Source organism: Tachysurus fulvidraco, chromosome 2, assembly GCF_022655615.1.
Source record: "Tachysurus fulvidraco isolate hzauxx_2018 chromosome 2, HZAU_PFXX_2.0, whole genome shotgun sequence".
NCBI classification, from domain to species: domain Eukaryota; kingdom Metazoa; phylum Chordata; class Actinopteri; order Siluriformes; family Bagridae; genus Tachysurus; species Tachysurus fulvidraco.
The window spans coordinates 10,469,558-10,491,770 of NC_062519.1; the positions used below are offsets into that span (position 1 = coordinate 10,469,558).

Genomic DNA, 22,213 nt, shown 5'->3' on the forward strand with positions numbered 1-22,213 from the left:
TCACCTGGAATGCTTTTTCAACAATCTTGCAGGAGTTCCCAGAGGTGTTGAGTGCTTGGCTGCTTTTTTCACTCTCTGGTCCAACTCATCCCAAACCATCTAATTGGATTTAGATTGGGTGAGTGTGGAGGCCAGGTCATCTAATGCAACACTCCATCACTCAATATTAATCTACATTTTTGAAAAAAGAAAGAAAAATCCCAGAAGGAGAAAGTGTGTCCAAACTTTTGTCTGCTACTGGTCTGTCTCTTGTACTACACTGTTTTCACACATGCACTTTTTGTGGCTAGGTTAACATTTTTCAGTCCTTAGTTCTGTGTTGTTTTATGTAGCTCTGTGTTTTTATGTAGCACCAAGGTCCAGGAGATTTCACTGTGTACTGCGTCAATACACAACATGGTTGAAATGACTGTAAAATGATTTTATTATTTTATAGTTATTTTCAGTCCAAGTTAATGAAAATCTATTTTGTATTTTGAATGTAACGTATAATTTACAACTGGATAACAAAAATGTTATTAATGTTAAGATCTAAAGTTGTTCTTTATTAGTTGTTGTTGTATTTGTTCTCTGTGACAATTTTGTAAACCAAGCGGACATGAAGTTTCCGCTTGGTTCAATTCAAGTTTATTTGTATAAAGCTTTTTGCAATTGACATTGTCTCAAAGCAGCTTTACAGAACAAAAAAAGAACAAAAGTTTATTATTAAGAATAATGTAAAGAGTAACCTTGAGAGGAACCAGACTCAAAGGGGAACCCATCCTAATTTGGGTGACACTGGAGGGTGTGATTATAAATATACAGTCTGATAAATATTGTATTGATGCAAAAGATCGCATGGAGTTGGCATCTCTTCTTTAGTATCGCAGAGTCCAACTGGAGCTGGTAGATCTCTAGCTGCCTCAGGATCCTCACATAGTCGGCCTCATCTCAGTGGAGGTCCAAAATCTTCATCGCACGGAAGACAATTGGAGCTGGTACAATTTCGGGATGCCACGTGATGGGTAGAAAGAGAGAAGCAGTGAAAGTTGTGAAGTTTCCCATTTTTTTAGAGGATTAATTGGACAGATAACTTTTCTTGGAACTAAAGTCAGACTGGTTTATGAAAGAATAGAAGTAGGTTGGAAATGATCCATCAATAAAGCAGCATTGTGATATATTAACTTTGACACAATTCTGAAATCTAGACCTTTGTTTTCTTTCTCTCTCTCTCTCTCTCTCTCTCTCTCTCTCTCTCTCTCTCTCTCTCTCTCTCTCTCTCTCTCTCTCCAGGTTACCTGATGAACTGATTCTGCATCTAATGAACAGCGTGCAGTTATTATAAAAGGCAGCAGTTTTTTTTCTGTCTCCTTGGGCGTTTGGTTAAGCTTTACACTACGGCGCATGCGCGATGTCACTTTACACAGCAGCCGCTCATGAGCAAACATCATTGTCCTCTTTATACACGGACGCTCGACAGACAAGAGGAAAACACTTATGCACTTCACTACACTGCTTTTTATAGACTATGTTTTGTAGTAGCCTGACACACATACACACAGCGACTTTTCGGTCATATTTTTTTCATGAACCTTAATTCGATTTATTAAAAATAATAATAATAATAATAATAAAGAAAAATAAATAAATAAATAAATAAATAAAGACATTTATTTTTCACAACCCATCACCCGAACAATAATGCCTGAGTTCATATCTGTGGAGGATTTCATCGCTGAGACTTTGGAGGACTACAGCTCTCCAACAACCTCCTCCTTCATCACGAGGATGACAAGTTGCAGGAATTCTGTTAACAATATTGAAGAGGTATGTTGTCACTAGTCCTCCTTAATACTGTACAACAGAACATCTCATAACATCCAGGCGTTCATCACAGCTACTTTACCAGCTGTGAGAGCTGGAGTGCGCTTTGCTTGGATACCTCTGGGCTGCTTGGAAATAAATAAACACATAATACCCTAATAAATCCTATATTTTGGGATTTTAGACGTGTTTTACTTCTATTGTGCTTTGTTTTGTGTGTTTTTTTAACCACCGAACTAACAGGAAGGAGATATAAACTGGAAACGCGCTCCCTTTAATTCTAACGTGTCTCCTGTTCCGCTTTAAGCAGCTTCAAGCTCTTTGTCCACTTTGTCTAACGGATTGTGTGTCTGCTGTCTGAACAGGGCGTATTTTTCTTTTATTTTCATAACAGTCCTTAAAAAATACGTCTATATGCTGAGATCAAAAGCTAATGAAGATGTAGCAGCCATTATTACGCATGGTCTTTGTTAAAGGGCTGTGTATTTGGTCCACTTAGGTTTTGCTGTGTGGAGAGCTGTGCAAACAAGCTCATGGTTATTAAATCTATACTTTCTGTCACCCTTATGCATTTTTATTTTTATTTATTTATTTATTTATTTATTTATTTATTTATTTATTTATTTATCAAAATTGATTTATTTTTTACCTTTTAGTGCAATTTATTTCACTTTTCAACCTTGTCTTGAATATTGTATTGATTTCAAGGTTTCATAATCAGCATAAACATACATGTTTTCCAGAGTTATTCATTATTAACACAAATACCGACTCTGATAATTTCCTCTGATATTAAAACTAATTAGTGTTTTTACCGTAAAAGGATAAATATTCAACATATATTAAATATGTATTTACTACTCATCACATGTAGATATCCTATGTTTTGTATTATGTTTAGGTTCATTCTGTATTTATGTCCTGTACCTATATCCAGTTTACAAATGCAGGGTAATCATTACATACACTTTTGGAATCCCCACAACTCCCAAACAAATAACAATGAAACAAAGCAAAACATGTTTGTCAGGATAAAATGGTGTACTGTAAGTAATCATCAAGCCCTCCTCTTATGGATGTTGTGCCATTTTTGCACCAAATTGCAAAATACATTCGGTGTCATGCCCAGAACAATAAGGATGGTGACTTCCTCTAATTCTAGGAAGCATGTTATATTATCAGGTAACCATGGTGATGACCTAAGCTGTGAAACGCAGTGTGAACTGAACAGTGTAGCACATTACATGCTTGATGATTCGAGCTTCATTTGAGTTCACTGCCACTAGTGAACGCGGCACATTTATAGCCTGCAGGGCTTGATGGTACAGAGAGAATGATTGGTTAGAAAATCTATAATTCTATAGCGATTACAGAACAGCAGCTTCTGTGCATATCTTAACACTAGTCATTATTAGAGACACCTTAACTTTCAGATTAGCTCAAATGGGAGAAGATTGTTAGATTAGTGCAAATATAAAAATGAATGAATTCATTCAATTACACTTAAATGAATTAGCACTCATTCAGCTAAGGCAGGAATAATTAATTAGCATAACCTAAGTAGAAACACTATGGTTTTGTTCTGGTCTTTGTTTAGAACATTCTTTGTAGCAGCACATTTTAATTTAATAAGCTTACTGTTGAGCCTTGAATCCACATTTAAATTCTCCTTCAACTAAGAATATAAATGGAACAATAAAAAATAGGTAATTTTACTGAGATGTCAATGTTCATATCTGAGATGCTCAGAAAATCAACAGAGCAAACTCTCTAACTCTCTAACTCTCTAGTCTCTCTAAATTGATCTGTGGACTCTAATCTAATCAACTGGAGAGCAAATGCATCAAATTGTCATTTTTGTATTACTTACACAAATATGTTATGGGGAAGTTTAACTACTTCTTCTTATATGATGTTTTGAGTAAATTAGATCCGTTGAGATTAGCAGAGGAACTGTTAGATGGAGAATGTGACATGTAATTGGAAAGTTTAAATGATACAATACCAACATTTACATGGAAAGCTTAATATCATGGCTTGTTTTACATGGTTCAATAGACCCAGGTAATATAATCGAGCTGCAGCATAGAACAGAATAATATAACAACACAATAATTATAAAAGACAAATCAGATCACATTAACATCATACATCAGATTAAACATTTGGTTGAGTATTAAACTGAATCTATGTGTGTATTCAATATGTTTTATTAATTTGTTTGTTTGTTTGTTTGTTTTGTTTTATTTATGCCTGACTTGACTTAGTATTATCACAGGCACACAACATAGGCTGTTACAATTATCCACTTCCCCTTGCAAACGGAAATCCCCCAAGCCATACTGATGAGTTGCTGTCTTCTTCCGCTACAGTTGTCAGGCTCACTGTAGTGTAAGGAAATGTTGAATTCTTCTGTCCACCTAAATGTTGATTTCTCTGCCGTCTGTTGCAAACTCATCACTAGACACAGAACCTTACTCTAATTCATGGTGCATTTCCTTTGTAGATTTATTATTTTATACTATTTTAGAGATTTATATTTTTCATTTGGGACCAGTGAAAATTCACAATTAATTTAGACTTGGATGGTGCAGTTCAGTATAAGACACAATAAAGATTCAGTAAAGAATATGCTTTTGCTCTCAATATTACAGTTGGATGTTCTGTTATCATAAAAGGAAAATCAAGTGGTCACCCTGCTGCCTACACTGTTTGCCAGACACCCCTAAGTCTCCCCTGTATGTTGTCCTCAACAGTGTCATCTTGGCTGAGTTTATCACACTTTATGCACAAAGCAGTTTGCAGTGTCTAATGGCAGTTTGGATTAAAACATAAAAAAGATTACTGTTATTTTTCCTTATTTATTCGATCAAGCTACAAACATCATACACTCTATGTATGGTACGTACTACAGTACATAAACTATGGCTCATCCACATAATGAAATCACTGGCTTAAAGGTTTAAAAGTTTAATGTAAAGACAAATAAATGTGATATCCCGCAAGGCCCCATCAGTTACAGCACATGAAGAAGTGCATTCCAAGCTAAATCACTAATAATGTAAATCTAAAAGTACATGATGTTCCACACATAATTCCAATGCATGATGTTCCACACATAATAACAATGATGGTCGTCTCAGCTATTGTCTAAATGCTGTTACCATTTTCTCAGTGTATTCTTCTCTTTTGCTCTAGTTACATTTGTTCACACATTGATGCATTGCATAATATCTGTTAGTTATAGCGAGAATAATTCTGTTGTTACAACATGGATATGTACCCAGCATGAGCTTTAGGAAGGCAAGACTTTTTGCAACTTGCTTGAATTGCTGAAACAGGAAATGTTTCTGCAAAGATTTTTCTGAATTGTTATCCTTTAGTCAGTAGGTTCTTTACAGAACCAGGAACATTTATACTATGATTGTAAATTTGTATTAAGTGTTATGGAAGTCCTTTCCACCATTTTCATGAAATATTTCATACCACATACTGTATTGTTTGAAATATATGTATTTATTATTATATACTAATTGTAGATCTGTGCAGCAGGAGGTGAAGTGATAAATGCATCTGAAATCAGTGTCAGTATGAGGTATAAGAAAACGTATACTACACAAGCTAAACAAACTAAACACAACGCTTAGGACCAATTACAATTTCATAGAGAAATTAACACAGACCCTCGTTTCAGAATAAGTCAACAGTGTAGATGACAATAACGTGGATGTTATCCTATTTGGTTACTTATTGGTTTCAGTGAAAAGGATTTTGTTTAAATAACCTTGTTCTCTAAAAGTGGATGTTATTTTTCTTGTGGTTTCTGTGCAACTATGACTTAAGTATCTGGAAAATTGTGAAAAAAAGTGTCACTGTCAAAACTTTTCACTGAATTTCTTTTTTAGATGTGAGGTGTTCTGTGTATTCCAGACATAATTGTATGAATATATGTATGACAAATGCATTTTTGAAATGTTATGATTAATTAATTGATGTAGTTTCTATGAATAGTTGAAATATATATAAAGATACATTTCAATACTCTGTACTGACAATTCTAAAATTGTCTGTAATTCTTGCATAGATCTCCTTGCAATGTGTGGTCAGTCCATCTGAAACCATCAGGTTTCAGATAGAACATGTATTAATGGGCCCCAAGACCCATGATCCATTATACAGGTTTTTAAAATCAGTTCATTGTCATTAACAGGACCTAGCTATTACAATCTATTTGTTTTGTAGGTTTTGGACTGTGACCGTGCAGTGTTGCAGAAAATGAAGAAAGCTTCCAAAGCCAAGCATGCCTCTGGTCAAGGTAACATTGTCACTAATCCAGAATGACATATAAACTGTCTCAGTTTATTTTTTCATTTCAAATAGCTGTACAGTGGAGATTCAAATTAAAGAATAAACTAATAGCATTTGATTTTTCTGAAATGTTGTTCAGAATATTCATTGCTGAAATTTAGAATATGTTAGCTGTGGGTTCTACTAGCATGTTTGATGAAATAACCAAAGCACTGCAATGAAAAACACAGTGTTCATAATTAGAGAACAGGAACCATTGAAGCACAAAAGAAGATTGCTCAAATGTTTGACTGTTAGACTATGTGGTTTTTTTGTTAAAGTGCCTTGGTAATTTTGTACAACTTATATAACAGTAAATATAAGCTCATAGCTAATATAACCATAATTTGAGCGATGGAAATAAAAAAAATTCTGGAAAAAACATTGTGTTTATAATTTTTTTGTCTAATTTTGATCTCCTTGTTATAGACATAGAAAATAAAAGAACACTGTTTCAGAGCAAGAAGCAGAGGACAAACCATAGTCATCAAAATCCTGGGACATTCGGGACACGCCTAGATGATTCAGACAGGAATGATGCTTTAGAAATAGTGGCAGTGTTGTCCGCTGTGTACAAAAAAATCTCCGTTACTACTGTACTAACCATAGAAAAAGTCATGAACATTTTTATTTCAGGAACATTTTTGAGATATTGAAATGCTATAGTGACAATTCATGTAGGGTGTGTTACGTTCTTAAAGATACAATTTGGATATTTTTAATTTATATTCAAATTCATTTATGTTCATATTTGTTTTCCCACAAGACCACATATCACATTTTGAGCTGTATGTCAACTCCATGGAGAAACTAGCTGTCAATTTCGGTAACAATGGAGAGCAGGATGTGGCCTCTGCCTTTAATAAATTTGCTGAATTCTCCAAAGAGCTTCTGACACCAATGAAGAACTTGGTGAGTCATTGAGGGAGAAAACCCCTTATGGCCACTGCTGGGCCTACTTTGTTGTTAGTTATGGAATGAATTGAAATGATACATTTTTAAACTTCAAACTACTAACTTCTCTTTTTATGGTTTTGTTTACAGTTCACATCTTACACACTATTTTGTCATGAAAAGAGAGAGTTGCTTAAATAAAGATTGATTCTTTACAATCTTTAACATTCTACATTATTTTCCCACAGTTAAAGAGCATGCTTCACAATATCAACTTCTTCCTGGACTCACTGGTGAAAGGGGATTTGAAAGAGGTTAAAGGTGTAAGTTTAAAAAGACAGATGTGGTAGATTTGGTCTTTCTGAAACTGTACAGATGTTCTTGGATATAGTAAACGTATGTATAGGGAAATTCCAAAACTTGTGTCACTGTTCAAAACCTTATGGCCTTAAATGTCTATAGGAAAAGGATAGGACAGAAAATGGATAGGGCATGGACTGTTTTCCCCCTGCAAATGTATATTTTAGTCATGAAGCCCATCATACTCATATAAATCCTTAAAACACACTGTGTACTGTATAACTATAAAACTTTTTTAAAGAGAAGGTATCCACTTTAAGTCCACTGTAAGTTTTCTTCCTCATGTTATTTTCAAGGAAATGTTCCTCACCAGTGTCACCTCTAGCTTTCTCATTATGAATCTAAATGTATATCTACATTCATTATAAGCTGCTTTGTGACAGTGTTTTTTTTATTGAAAGTGCTATAGAAATAATATGTTATTGACTTGACATGTATTATTTCATTTTCTATAAGATTTAAAAAATCTCATTTTAATTCTGACTTATTTTTCCCCAGGATTTGAAGAAGCCTTTTGACAAGGCATGGAGGGATTATGAGAGTAAATTGTGAGTGTCTGCTGTGTTTACGTTTAAGGTTTTGTAATGCAATGCAATGCTACTTATATAGTTATGGTGTACAAAAGTTGCTTCCAATATGTTAACGCACTAGAAAAGAGTATTATTATGATTTTTAGGCAGCAATATTGTTGCATATGCTTGCCATAAAAAGAGAGTAAAATAAAGCCATTTCCCCTTATTTAGAGATCAATAACTGGCTGTTCCAGGGAAAACAGCATTTTCTAATATGCAGTATGTCACAAAGCTAGCCAGAGGTTTAGACTCACAAAAAGAAACGCTAATTATAAACCTTTTAGAGACCATTTGCATGTGTGGCTGTTTCCAGTTTAGCAGGTTAAGTGCATGTAAATGAACACAGGTGCCTCATTAATATACATAATAAAGACAAGTGCGATATACTGTAACTGGTTGTGCAAGTCTTTCTTTCAGCCATGTTCCAGGATGAAAAGCATTTTTTCATTAATATGCTAAATAGATTTTAGGTAAATTGTGAAATAAATTGATCATACACACCTTAACTATACACAGTATGTGGTTTTTCCTGTATTTTTTCAGTTGCAAACCCTGGTCTTGTGGAGTTCCTGCTTTAGTTTCTTTTAGTATTTGTCATCAGGTCTTATGATCTGGACACTCACTTCCCATGTCACTGTGTCGCTCTCATAAATAAAGAACATTTAAAAAGGAAACTTAGAAAAAGAACTTCCCTTTAACCCTAGTTTATCATGCACTGACAGTTTGTTATGACGTATGTTGTATTTTACTGTATCTAGTAATATTTGTTCAGCTCTCAGAATCCCCTGATCATTACCTACATGAAGCCTAACCTCTGAAGTTATTTCAGTACTAACACTTTTTTCCACTAATTATATAATCTTTCAAATACACTTCACATACACAGTGGAGTTAAACATGTGCCTTGTTTCTCTGAAGCAATAAGATAGATAAGGAGAAGAGGGAGCTGGCAAAACAATACGGCATGGTCAGGACAGAGGTGAGAGGTGGAGAGATTGCAGAGGACCTAGAGAAGGAACGTCGAATGTTTCAGCTGCAGATGTGTGAGGTGAGCACTCAGCACTTCGTTCTCTCTCTCTCCCTAACACACATATCTATCTATCTATCTATCTATCTATCTATCTATCTATCTATCTATCTATCTATCTATCTATCTATCTATCTATCTATCTATCTATCTATCTATCTATCTATCTATCTATCTATCTAAACACATCTTCTTTTGTTGCTTCATGTTCTACTTTTACACAGTACCTCATTAAAGTGAATGAAATTAAAAGCAAGAAAGGTGTTGATCTGCTCCAGAACCTCATAAAGCACTACTACTCCCAGGACAAGTAAGATGAGTCTTTTGTCCTTTATTTTGCATCACACGAACATGAATGTTTTCAATTCACGTAGGTAGTGGTCTGTTAAATAATGTTTTATATGACACTAGGGGGCTGTCTTCATCATTGAATTAAATAAAGCTTGTACAATTCATGCAACCTGATGCAAGGGCACAAAGCTTTTGCAGTGTATTGTTCATATGAGTGTATACATATCAATGGTATAAACAAAACAGCAGGATGAATATAAATGAGGGAATCAATTAATAACTTCTGAGACGCTATAGTAAACAATGATATGGTCTCTTGCTTGAAAAGAGAATTCACATTTCACCAATTGTACCAAAATAAGGGCTCAAGCCTCTCATATTTTAAAAACAATAACGTATAAAAAATGGTAAGAAAGAGGCAGTGTTGCTTTATCTGTGTGCTGAGCTAACAATCAGGCCAAAGAAAAACAAAATCCTGAGCTGATAAACCATGAGCTCGTCCAGATCAAGTGGATATTGGAAACAGCAGAAACAATTTATAAAGATTTAATTAAAACAATGAAAATATAACTGGTGTAGTGTTAATTGCACATAACTAGTCAAAGCATTCCCATTAGAGACAACGTATGCAGCTATACAAAGAGGTTTACCAGCATAGCTTTTTGTCCTGTGCTGTCAGAAAAGTTCGATGCCCTATAATACATGGTGCATGGAGAAATAGAGAGAAAGTGATGAGGAGAGAAGGAGGAGAGAGATGGGGCTGAGGTAACAGCAAACCTTTGGTGCTGATGGTAATTACATTGGTTTCCTTTGTCAGTTTCTTTCAGGAGTGCTTTGCTGCCACAGAGAAGCTGAAGCAGTACATTGACACCCTCAGTGGAAAACTCAGCTCTGTGAGTGTATTTTTAAATTAGAAAATCATCTCTTTATTCAAATAGCCATACAGTAAGGCTTGCACTGTAGATGCAGTCAGTTGTAGGCCCAGATCTTACAGGCACATCCCAAAAACAGGCAGGAAATTCAAATTATTGGCCTCTAAGATGAAAATCTGCGAAAAGAGCTATAGTCAATCAGCTCAAAGTATTAGAACCCAGGTGCATTCTACCCTCTCGTTTCGTGTGTGTGTGTGTGTGTGTGTGTGTGTGTGTGTGTGTGTGTGTGTGTGTGTGTGTGTGTGTGTGTGAGTGTGAGTGTGAGTGTGAGGCTAGGTCAGCTTATCAACATTCAAAGGACATCTTATTCTGCAGCTGCCACTAGCAATAAGACTCAGTTTAAATGTACTAGTGGATCATTCATTAGGCTCTTTCAGCTCCATTTTATGTTTATGTTTTCGGTTTATGTTGTTTTTTTTTGTAGGGAAGGCAAAACCACACATTTACAAATTTTCAAAATGATTGTATGTTGCTTCAAAATGTTGTAATACTGCTCCATAAGCAGTTGTGCTTTAACAGGACACAATCATGCTTAACAGGAAATCAGGAAAGAATGTGTTATGTATGTCTAGTGTGAGATTAAAGCAATTTCATGTGTACTGTGTCTTTGCTTGTGGGCATATTTGTGTGTAGATGAAGCATAGTCAAGATGAAGAGAAGAGGCAGCTGTTTTCTCTCAGGGACCAGCTAAGATCTGCCCTACAGCCTGAACTTAAGGAGGTAATCACACTTACCTGCTGTTGTTCAACATGGCACTACCATACATTTTCATTTCAGATTTCCTGATACTAATGAAATTTAGTTGAATGTATTTTTTTTCCTGTATTACATCTTAAATTAATAACAGCAGAAGCTGAAATATGCAGCTAGCCGATTTATCTTAACTAATGTGTTTTCTATTTTTACATGTGCTATATTATATGTATAGAGGCTTATTTGTCTGAGACCCTTTTCTATATCGATTTTTATTAAAGGGTTGCCAATTCTAGTTTTTAAAGGGTTTCTCCTCCTACTGGTGTCTTCCAGAAAGACAAGTGACCAGTTCATGCTATATTGTGAATGTTCGCATAGTACATAAAAAAAAAATACAACCTGGTTTTTCAGCCTGGTAAGGTGGTTTCCTGGTAAGCGGTATTATAAGTGAAGTTTTGGATTAAAAGATGTGTATTTTGTGCCAGCGGATGTTATCAGTTATCCGTTCTTGCACTTCTTTCTTTTCAGAGATAACAACTAGGTTAGAACAAGAAATGAATGCCTTATGTCCAACCAAATTAGAAATTTGCTAGAAGACTAAGTCACAGGAAGTGCAAAACTGTGCTTATGAAATACTAAATGTTAGGAAACATTAACCCTCAGTGAGCACCTTATTAGGATCTTTGTGACATGGTGCATTATCATGCTGCACTACAATTGTACAGAAGGATTATCTAATTTACTTTAGCCTTTCTTTCGGCTCAAAAGTCTCTGGCCATTTTTTGACCTCTTTTATCAACTGATGCCCAAGAGTCAGTCTGTAGTACTGCTGCTCACTGGATGTTTTTTCTTTATAGTACCATTCTGGGAAATCTCTAGAGACTGTTATGTCAAAGTCCCAGGAAATCAGCAGTTCTAGAAATATTCAAACCAGTGTGCCTGGCACCAGTAATACCTGTAATCAGGCCCGGATGAAAAATCACTGAGATCACATTTTTATGCATGGCGATATTATTTAAAGATAATTGCAAAAATAATTGCATAGATCTGTAGGTGTAGTTATATATCTGCAATAGTTGCTGACTCTGATAAACTTTGTAGTTTAAGTATAATTAAGTGTTAATAATTAATCATTCATTCTTTTTCTTAATGCACTCATTCAGTCCAGGAGGGTAAGTTTACATTCATGACTTTGTATATGCAGTGGTACATCTGTTTAAATGAATCCAATTGTAGTGATTATTTGTATTTGCTAGAGATCTGTGTTTGCCATCTAGTGTTTTCATTGTTTATGTTAAACTTTATTGTTTCTAATTTTTTATATTTTAATGTAGTTTAGTGCATTTTTGGGCAGTAATAACGATATGCATGCTTGGTGCAAGTTAAACAGTGCTTTGTCAATGTCATCTTCAGTATCTGCCTTTCAGGCCAAATCAGCAGTAAAGCACAAATACATTTGTGTCTTTTAATTAGTGATCCAATAAATAATGAGACAATAGTAAATTGCATTTAGAAAGTCTAATGGATGCCATCTTAACCTGTGTGTATGTGTGTGTGTGTGTGTCTGTGTGTGTGTTTGTGTGTGTGTGTGTGTGTGTGTGTGTGTGTGTGTGTGTGTGTGTGTGTGTGTGTGTGTGTGTGTGTGTGTGTGTGTGTTTGTGTGTGTGTGTGTGTGTGTGTGTGTGTGTGTGTGTGTGTGTGTGTTGTAGGATTCCTTATCTAAACAAACTGTGTACAGCATGCACCAACTTCAAGGCAACAAGCAATATGGAACAGATAAATCAGGCTACCTCTATAAGAAGAGTGATGGGTAAATAAATATATTTTATATAACAATTATCCATTAAATGTATCATTTACAGTTTAACTTTTCATTCCCATGTTGCCATTTATTTGACACTGTTGTCTATATTACAAGAGGAAATAGCATTAAAATCAGAACAGAGAAGTGGAAAACTAGTCTCTGTATTAAAGGCAGGGTCTCTGATTTTTGAGAAATGTTTCAGAAAACTGAGTCGGGCCGAATAATAAACAAAAATTAAAACAAAGGAGCAGAAAGGGGCCGGGCTTGTCAATATGCGGCAGAGAGAGTGTTCAGTGCGCATGTGTGACATTAGCAGAAAGTGGTTTTAGCATTGACATGGAGGATAAAAAGAAAGAAAGAAAGCGAAGAAAGGCTTACAATAAGGCAAGAAGTAGGACGTGTTAATATAGGATCAGCCTTCCAGCGCTGGAGAGAACTGAGGTAGCAAGAAGTTGGCCAAATATTCACAGATTGGAGTTTTCCGAGTCAATAACTCCTGAGCTAAACGCTGTTACTACACAAATAACACCTCTTTTCTATCGTAGTAATGTAGAGAGGCAGCTACAACTGTGTTTTGTGTAGTAACAGTGTTTAGCTCAGGAGTTATTGACTCGGGAAACTTTACCTAAGACGCCAAGGCGCTTTTTTCCTTCTCGATAGGTGAGTAACTTTGGTTTTGCTTTGTTTTACAGAACTAATATATCCTTTGCATGATTATGCTTGTGTGTCATTTTTGCTTGTTTGTTTATCTGCAATCGTATTGTTCTTCCCTTCAGCTATGATAAAGACACATTTCTTTTCATTATTTGCCTGGGTTGCGTATGTATGTGTGGGCGGAGCTATCAATACAGGGTGGGACCCATTTGGGTTAGGGGCGTGTTTGTTTTGGTGATTTCAAATGTCGACGTTGGCTTTCAAAAATCGGAGACCCTGCCTTTAAGATTAGTGGGTTTTGATTTGTGTGGTATGTATTGTACCAATACAACATTTAACTGACTGCATATTACAATCACACCCCAGTGTCACCCATATGAGGATGGGTTCCCCCTTGAGTCCGGTTCCTCTCAAGGTTTCTTCCTTTACCAATTTAAGGGAGTTTTTCCTTGCCACTGCTGCCTGATTTACCTCAGACTTGCTCATAGGGGAATAAATACATACACACTGTGAACTATATACAACTAATAATAATCTAGAATTTTTATTCTGTTAATTCTTATTTCTTTTATTGTTCGTTAATTCCTTTATTATTAATTATGTTTACCTTCTGCTCTGTGTTTATGTTCTGTAAAGCTGCTTTGAGACAATGTCTATTGTAAAAAGCGCTATACAAATAAACTTGAATTGAATTGAATTGAATATTGTAATTATATTCTGGCCTACTGCAGGTTGAGAAAGATGTGGCAGAAAAGGAAGTGCACTGTGCAGAATTGCTATCTGACCATTGCTCATGGAACTGTAAGCATGACCACTATGTTAAATTTAGTATCCAGCTCTAGCCTATGACAATTTTATCGAAAGACACATTTGCTTTTCCTGAGAAGTTTTGTTTAATGGATTTTAAAAATAACTTAAATACCAGTGATGCATTACACATCAAATTACAGATCAGACAATTATTTAACAACTAATTTATGGACAACAAATAAAATATCAAGGCATTTTCACTTTAAGTTTCACTTTTATTGTGTTCTCTCTAAGCCACACAAATCACCAGCCAAACTGAACCTACTGACCTGCCAGGTTAAACCCAATTTGGAGGACAAGAAATGTTTTGACCTCATCTCTCGTGAGTAATTAGAAAGCACTATCTCCAACCAATGCTATGGTTTAGTCCACTGTGTTATAACCTTAAGTGAAATGAATAAATCACTGATGATAGTCATGCATCCTGCTGCACCTATATAATAACATCATTCCATTTGTTTCTTATAGCATTGGCCATTAGCCATTTTTCCTGTATGAGATTGGTATAGTATAGGGTTGCAAAGGGGCGGAAAGTTTCCGGTAAATTTCCGGAAACTTTCCACGGGAACTTAATCTGGGGAATTTTGGAAATATTCAAAATTGGAAACTTTATGGGAATTTATGGGAATTTACAGGAATTTATCGGAATTAATTGGAAATATACGGAAATTTATAGAAACTAAATTATATACAAACATAAATAAACATTTTGTTTGGTTATAAGCAGACATGCATGCAAGGTAATACAAATTTTAAAAATGACGTCTTGACTGATTTAATAGTAAGTAGAACTTTAATTTCATTGAGTAACAAAAGCATAATAAAACATTATTTTATAGAGGATTTTTTTTATTTCGAGGGGAGTGAGTGTGTGGGGGAGGGTCATCAAATTATCTGTGCATGTGGTAACACGCCTAATTTACTGCTTATTAAGAGTTAGTAAGGTAGTTAAGTTTAGGTAATGGGTACAATTAAAAATGTAGAATAAGGTAATGCAGAATAAGACATTAATGTGTGCTGAATAAGTACTAATAAATAGGCAATATTCTATTAATATTAATGCTAATAAGCAACTAGTTAAATGACCCTTAAATAAAGCATTACTGTGCATGTTATGGAAGAATGCAAGTACATACAGGGGTTTTGGCCTCAATGGCCCTCCAGTAAGCAGTTTGCTGTGTGCAAGTGACCAAGGAATACAGGGTAAAAATTAAATTTAAATTGCATAAAATCTTGTTATGCTGTTAAGATTTTTTTAACTACATTTAAGTTCCTTGTTATAGGCAACTCTGCATTTCTTTTTTTTTTAATTCTCAGTTTATTTCCATATATTCCCGTTAATTCAAATATATTCTCGTTAATTCCCATATATTCCTGTTAAGTCCCATGGAAAGTTTCCAGCCTTGAAAATTCCCTGAATTGTGTAACCCTAGTATATTATATATTGTCTAATTGAAATTTTTAAGTCACAGGGAGTCTCATCTCTCTCAAGAGAGCTTGAAAAACTCTCGATTTATGGTAGTTAATTTTGAATTAGTGTATGGTATAACACTAGTTGCCTTATTCTTTATCTTATCTAAATCATATAAATTTAGCTGTCAGTACTTAACAAGTTCTCCAATGTTCATTGTTTGTTCATATGTGTCTTGTGTTGCAGATAACCGCACTTATCACTTTCTCGCAGAGGATGAACCTGATTGCGTAGCGTAAGTTACATTTCCAGTAATGGGAATGCATTGCTGCATTGGCTTTGGATGCTGTATGGCTCAGAGCAGATATAACTGATTACTTATATTTTAACACAAGCAAAAGAAATATTAATCATAAAAAACCCTGAAATTGTAAGCATCTTTATTTATTTTACATATACATACATACATACATACATACATACATACATACATACATACATACATACATAAGTTACAAATATTCAAAGTTGCATACAGATATTTGTATAACAGTAAGATTACATTAATTTATCTTCAGGAACTGATTTAGAGTTACAAAGCTGGAAAAACCTGCCACCGGATCCAACAGAGACCAAAGAGACATGCCACGCACTGCACAAGTGTGTTGAACAAAAACCACTATGTTGGCTGAAAAATATTAAAATAATAAAAATCAGGCAAAGACAATTAATAAATATAGACCACACAAAAAGTTAGCAAATAAACCATGCCTAGATTTATTTAAATGCTAAAACACTAGACATAGAACCTAGTGTATTTCAGTAACTACAGTGAGCCTTATTGGAAATTGGAAAAAAGATTCTCTTTGAAGGTTCCTGTTAATTCTCTCTCTCTCTCTCTCTCTCTCTCTCTCTCTCTCTCTCTCTCTCTCTCTCTCTCTCTCTCTCTCTCTCTCTCCATGTGCTGTGTATTAAGTATCTCTGTGATTGAAACTCTTATGCATTCTATTGGTCTGAGACCAAAAGGAGTGCTAATAACCAGGGTAAGGAGTTGTGTCTTTCTGGGATGATGTCCATAGAGACCACCTCGATGAAGAATTTGCTGAATGTGGCTTGTGATACCGTCACCCCTGCTTGTTTGAGATTGTTTATTAGAGCTTTGATGGTGATACGCGAGTTGTTGTTTGCATTGCGGGTGATCTTTCTAGCGACTCTAGACGATATTTTGTGCTTCCTGCCATGCCCATCCAGGTTTTTTACAGTGTATAACATATTGAACTTCTTTATGATACTCTGTACGGTAGATACAGGGACATCCAGTTCTTTTGAAATGGCTTTGTAGCCTTTGCCTCCACTATAGGCATTGACAACACATGTATGAAGATCATGACTGAGTTCTTTCTTCTTGGCCATGGTGTCAGTGACTGAGAATAATTAAAGCTTTTCCCCCTTAATTACACCTTACAGAGCAGGTGTTACCATCTAACATAATTAGGACTTAATTGATTAGACCTAAATTGATGAAATTGATTATAGCATCTGAGTGTGAAACCATGTGCACTTTCACAAAATAAGTATTTTTTTGAGATTTTGAGAATAGGAGATTAGGAATAGGGTATGAATAATTTTGAACAGGCTCAAAAGAGAATCTCTGGCCATATCTGTTGGTAGACAAATGACGTTAAGCTAACACATATGTGGGTTTATGCATAGTAACTATTGAATACAATGGAAGTTTTGCCAAAGTAGTTAAAAGTTAAAAAGTATTGATTTGTCCAAGGGTTATGAATAATTTTGAGCACAACTGTATATGCTGCCAGCCAAATGGTGTACATTTTTTGGGCCCTTTTTAAATTCAATTATATAAAATCTATAATATTCTGAAAAGTTTTGATAGATTAGGTTCCTTGATACATGTCACTTTACATGTAAAATATACATTTTTAAAGCATTTTACTGAATATATATTTATTTTTCAGGTGGATTTCGGTGCTGACTAACAGTAAGCAACAGGCACTGAATGTGGCTCTGGATGAGCACAAACAGAGTGGAGGGAGCAGCGTGGAGGATCTGACCCGGGCGATCATTGAGGACATCTTCCGTATGCCGGGTAACAACGTCTGCTGCGACTGTGGTGCTCCAGGTGCTTCAACTATACAGCATACTGATTATGGCCGTCTGAATGCTATTTCCACAAGAACACTATATCTCTGTTGTTGATTTTAAAAAGAACATTTTCAATTTCAATTCAATTTATTTATATAGAGCTTTTAACAATTCACATGATCTCAAAGCATACAATATATAATAATATAAAACATGTATTATAATAATAAGAATAAAAATAAGAATAAAAATCAATAAATTAATACATACATTTAAAGTTTAAAATTAATTTAAAAATATTCATTTAAAATTTTAAATAATATATATATCTATCCCTATACCTAATGAGCAAGCGACAAGGAAAAACTCCCTGAGATGATATGAGGAAGAAACCATGAGTGGAAACAGGCTCAAAAAAGAACCCATCCTCATTTGGTTGGCACTGGACAGTAAATAATGTAAATGTAAATAATGTCCTTTCTGCAACAGTTTATAATAGGGCAACTGAGAGCTCCTGAGGAACTAATGGGTCAACACAAACTCTGAGTTCACCACAGGCCTAACACTAATTCCTTATTGTCAAAGTCTACAAATGATTGTTGATAAAGTCCAAACCATACATTGACACAACATTGGTTCATAGAAGGCATGACAGTCTCCATTCGGCTCCATCCACAACAATCCCATGTGTCACTGGCTGAGCAGGCAGATCAATCCCTGGCAAGGTGACCAACGGGCAACAAGACTCCAACCAGGGGTAGAACGTCAGGACTGATGAAGTAGCTACGTAAGAAGAGATGATCAGACACTGGGAGCTCGGAAGTGGCATATAGATAGATAGAGAGAGAGAGAGAGAGAGAGAGAGAGAGAGAGAGAGAGAGAGAGAGAGAGAGAGAGAGAGAACTATATATAACTAACTATATATAAATGTCAAGTGCAAACAGCTTTACAGAAATCTGGAAGTAGATTTAGATTCTAAATGAGCAAACCAGACAAAGGCAGACGACATGAAGAACACTTAAGAGGAACCGAACTCAAAGGGGAACCCATCGCCTTTTGAGTCACGCCTCATAGTTGCATTTTGATTATTACAGTGTATCATTGTTCAGAGAAAAAGCTAATATATATATTTCAGTTATTTCAGTTTTGAAATGGCTCAAACCCTGCTAGAAGCCATAAGTTGTTCAGATCTTTTCAAACTCTTTAGTTATGCAACAGAAAGGAGACATAACACATACAGTGTACAAATTAATGCTTAAATGACATTAATGTACTGGCAACCTGTGTGAGTTTACTGCTTATAGGGTGTATAGATGTGTAGTGTTCCAGACACTACACAAGCATTTTCATTTAGATTTCCAGCATATAGCAGACGCTCTTATCCAGAGCAACTTAAATTTTTTGTTTCAGTTTATACACCTGAGCAATTGAGGGTTAAGCTCCTTGCTCAGGGGCCCTACAGTGGCAACTTGGTGGACTTGGGATTTGAACCAATGACCTTCCAATCAGTAGTCGAACACCTTAACCACTGAGCTACCACATTATCCAGAGAAACTTACATTTTTATCTAATTTCTTATACAACAGAGCAATTACAGGCTTAAGGGCCTTGCTCAGGAGCCTAGCAGTGGCAGTCTGGTGGACATGGGATTCAAACTCACAACTTTCCAATTGGTAGACCAACACCTTAACCACTAGGCTACCACATCCTCAAACACAGAGGGTTCAGTACAGAGAGTTCACTGTATCTGTGAACTCTGATTAGCCTAAAAGTCCTCTCCTCCAACTGCTGCAGAAATACAATCAGCTGTCAGTCTTACTTAAATAAACGAGTACATTAATAATCCCCACCTTTTCAGGTAGTAGGAAAGTTTTTTAATACTTTGCTGATATTAGATTTTGTAGCTATTATGTCTCTATTATATGTTCTGAATTAATTAGATTTATATGTGTATCTATTTGATTTCATTCCATTTATACATTCCTCATTCAATCACTTGATTACAAGTCGCAATGTTTTCTTAAGGGCAGTCAATTTGAAAATGTTAAAGAAGATAATACTCTAGAGCAACTGTTGATTTTTCACTTCTAGTGGTTAATTTGCCAACCTGCATCTGCATCTTAGACTAATTTGGTTATCTAAAAAACCGAATTAAATCAAACAAAGAAGTGGATGCCCTAGATCCCATGAAATGAAAATTGTACTAATTAGAACTTCAATTTACCTTAAATTAAATGTCATCTTTAGATACACAAAGGAACAAAATTATTCGGGATCTGACTTTATTTTAACTATTGACTCAGACTAAGTATTCTCAATTTATGCTCTATTGTGTTCAGAGCCGACATGGATCTCTACAAACTTGGGTATCCTGACTTGTATTGAGTGCTCAGGGATCCATCGGGAGATGGGCGTCCATTACTCTCGCATCCAGTCTCTCTCTCTGGATACACTGGGCACTTCTGAACTCCTGGTCAGGTTCACACCTTGATATAAACCATACATTGACATAAATTCTGCAATTACAAACGTTTTTAACTTGTGATTTGTGTGAAAAGATTTGTGAATTTTCTCTCTTTTTTCTGTCTCTCTTCAGCTGGCGAGAAATGTAGGGAACTCAGGGTTTAATGAAATTGTGGAGGCCAGTCTCCGTAGTCCATCTCTGAAACCGTCAGCAGAAAGTGACATGTAAATAAGAATTGGTCTATTTCAACTGTTTGAGTTGTTTTCTAGTTAAACTTTCATAATCAATCCCACCTTCTCTGTTAAAACTACAGTCCCCTGTAAATACTGTATATATCTAAGTCGAATACGTTTTGTTTTTGTTTTGCAGACATTGTTTTGCAGACATCTTATGTTCTGTAAAGCTACTTTTAGACAATAAAAGTTCTATATAAATAAATTTGAATTGAATTGAATTGTGGTTCCTTTACTTTTGGAGGGGACTGTACATGTGTAATATGAGCTAACTTTCTGGATGGTGGCAGAGCTAATTTCCAGGCCAGGTGCATGTGCTTTCTTCTCATAATTATCCTGTCACATGTAAATTATGCCGAAATTATTCATGATGCAAAAAAAATTGTGCTTGTAGGTTGGTACGTAAAGAGTTCATCCTGGCTAAGTATGTAGAGAGTCAGTTTGCTCAGCACCGAGGCGGATCCCCGGACACCCTGCGCAGGCAATTACAGGAAGCCATACATGCGCGTGACATCTTCAGCCTTCTGCAGCTGTACACAGAAAAGCTTGACCTCAGTCTGCCTGTGCCCAGCCCGCTGCAGGTACACACATATGCACAAAGAGAGCTCCCTCTTCCCTATCCTATATGGATATTAGATATTTTATGAAAATTCAATATTGGGCCTCCGAACATGTTTTCCACACAGCTTAAAAAAAAACTACTTGGGTAAATAGTGTTTTAAATATATACCTTGTTTTAATAGACACATTAAGTAGTTTAATTGTATTGCTTAACGTAAGTAAATCATTAACTTTATTTTTTTCCATAAACATATACTACAAGGCTAGAAAAGGATTTAATTTTCTTAATATTCTGTCTATCTTCCTTCAAGGAAAAACGGGAGACTGCACTTCATCTGGCTGTCTTATTGGCTGACCGGACCTCACTGCACATGGTGGACTTCCTGGTACACAACTGGTGAGACTGTGAATATTCATTGCTATACTTTGAAAATTTGGTCTGATATTACTAATCTCTGACATGACTGTATCCCAGATTATTCCCACTATTCCCACTTTTGTATGTGTAATTTCATGTTCCACTGAGCAACACACAATGCCACTACAGCTCACTGGTGATCCATTCTTTTTGTAAACTCATTTACATGAATGGTGTGTAGACAGTCAATTAAAAATCAAATAGAACACCATCTGGATTTTGCTCCAGTTTATTGAATGCCTATTGTGAACTGTCTGAAGCTTTAGCTTAAGTTTTAAGGGACGTGATTAGAGAGAAATAAAGAATGCAACAGACAGATGGGGAGACAATGAACATTGAGAGTTTTGTAAAAAGTAAAAGACAGGATTAGTCCATGGATGAAAAGGATTAGCACCATGAGAAAATGTTGATGAAGATAAGAATTTCATCAGCTGTCTCTTTTCTTTCAGTTATAATCTAGATGCTCAGACTTTGAGGGGGAACACTGCATTGCACTACTGCTGTCTGCACAATAAAACAGAGTGCCTGAAGCTCCTGCTGAAGGCCAAAGCCAACACACATATCAGTAAGCTAACCGACCTTACTCTATATCCTTTCTCTTACTAATTCTTTAATTCACCAACAAGATGAATACAATGTCCTCATTTGAGGAACAAAAGTATATAGCTGAATAGTTGGTATACAGTACTGTTCTGCTCTTAGAAAATGAAAATGGTGAGACGGCTCTTGATATTGCTCGAAGACTGAAGCACACTCACTGTGAAGAGCTGGTAAATAGCATTTATTTTTTATATTACAGTTTGTGTCAAGGTTCACAATCACCTCCAAGGTTC

General features: G+C 35.6%; 1 protein-coding gene across 7 annotated transcripts in view; it reads left to right on the forward strand.

Moving 5' to 3' along the window:
- Positions 1–1,420: 1,420 nt before the first annotated feature.
- unm_sa1614 (un-named sa1614) overlaps positions 1,421–22,213 on the forward strand; it is a 29,941-nt gene continuing 9,148 nt past the window's right edge. For 6 of the 7 annotated variants that reach the window (XR_007138769.1, XM_047804518.1, XM_027143805.2 and 3 more), the window contains exons 1-20: positions 1,421–1,806; positions 6,046–6,118; positions 6,917–7,062; positions 7,293–7,367; positions 7,903–7,952; positions 8,895–9,024; positions 9,228–9,313; positions 10,112–10,187; positions 10,860–10,946; positions 12,629–12,729; positions 14,109–14,178; positions 14,422–14,509; positions 15,845–15,893; positions 17,578–17,741; positions 20,044–20,177; positions 20,301–20,392; positions 20,796–20,982; positions 21,274–21,359; positions 21,830–21,945; positions 22,083–22,150. Coding sequence is in view for 6 of the 7 variants with exons in the window: in XM_047804518.1 (XP_047660474.1) it covers positions 1,681–1,806; positions 6,046–6,118; positions 6,917–7,062; positions 7,293–7,367; positions 7,903–7,952; positions 8,895–9,024; positions 9,228–9,313; positions 10,112–10,187; positions 10,860–10,946; positions 12,629–12,729; positions 14,109–14,178; positions 14,422–14,509; positions 15,845–15,893; positions 17,578–17,741; positions 20,044–20,177; positions 20,301–20,392; positions 20,796–20,982; positions 21,274–21,359; positions 21,830–21,945; positions 22,083–22,150 (2,004 nt within the window). In the remaining variant the exon portion in view is untranslated. The remainder of the gene's footprint in view (positions 1,807–6,045; positions 6,119–6,916; positions 7,063–7,292; positions 7,368–7,902; positions 7,953–8,894; positions 9,025–9,227; positions 9,314–10,111; positions 10,188–10,859; positions 10,947–12,628; positions 12,730–14,108; positions 14,179–14,421; positions 14,510–15,844; positions 15,894–17,577; positions 17,742–20,043; positions 20,178–20,300; positions 20,393–20,795; positions 20,983–21,273; positions 21,360–21,829; positions 21,946–22,082; positions 22,151–22,213) is intronic. The other variant, XM_027143806.2, reaches the window with a different exon arrangement.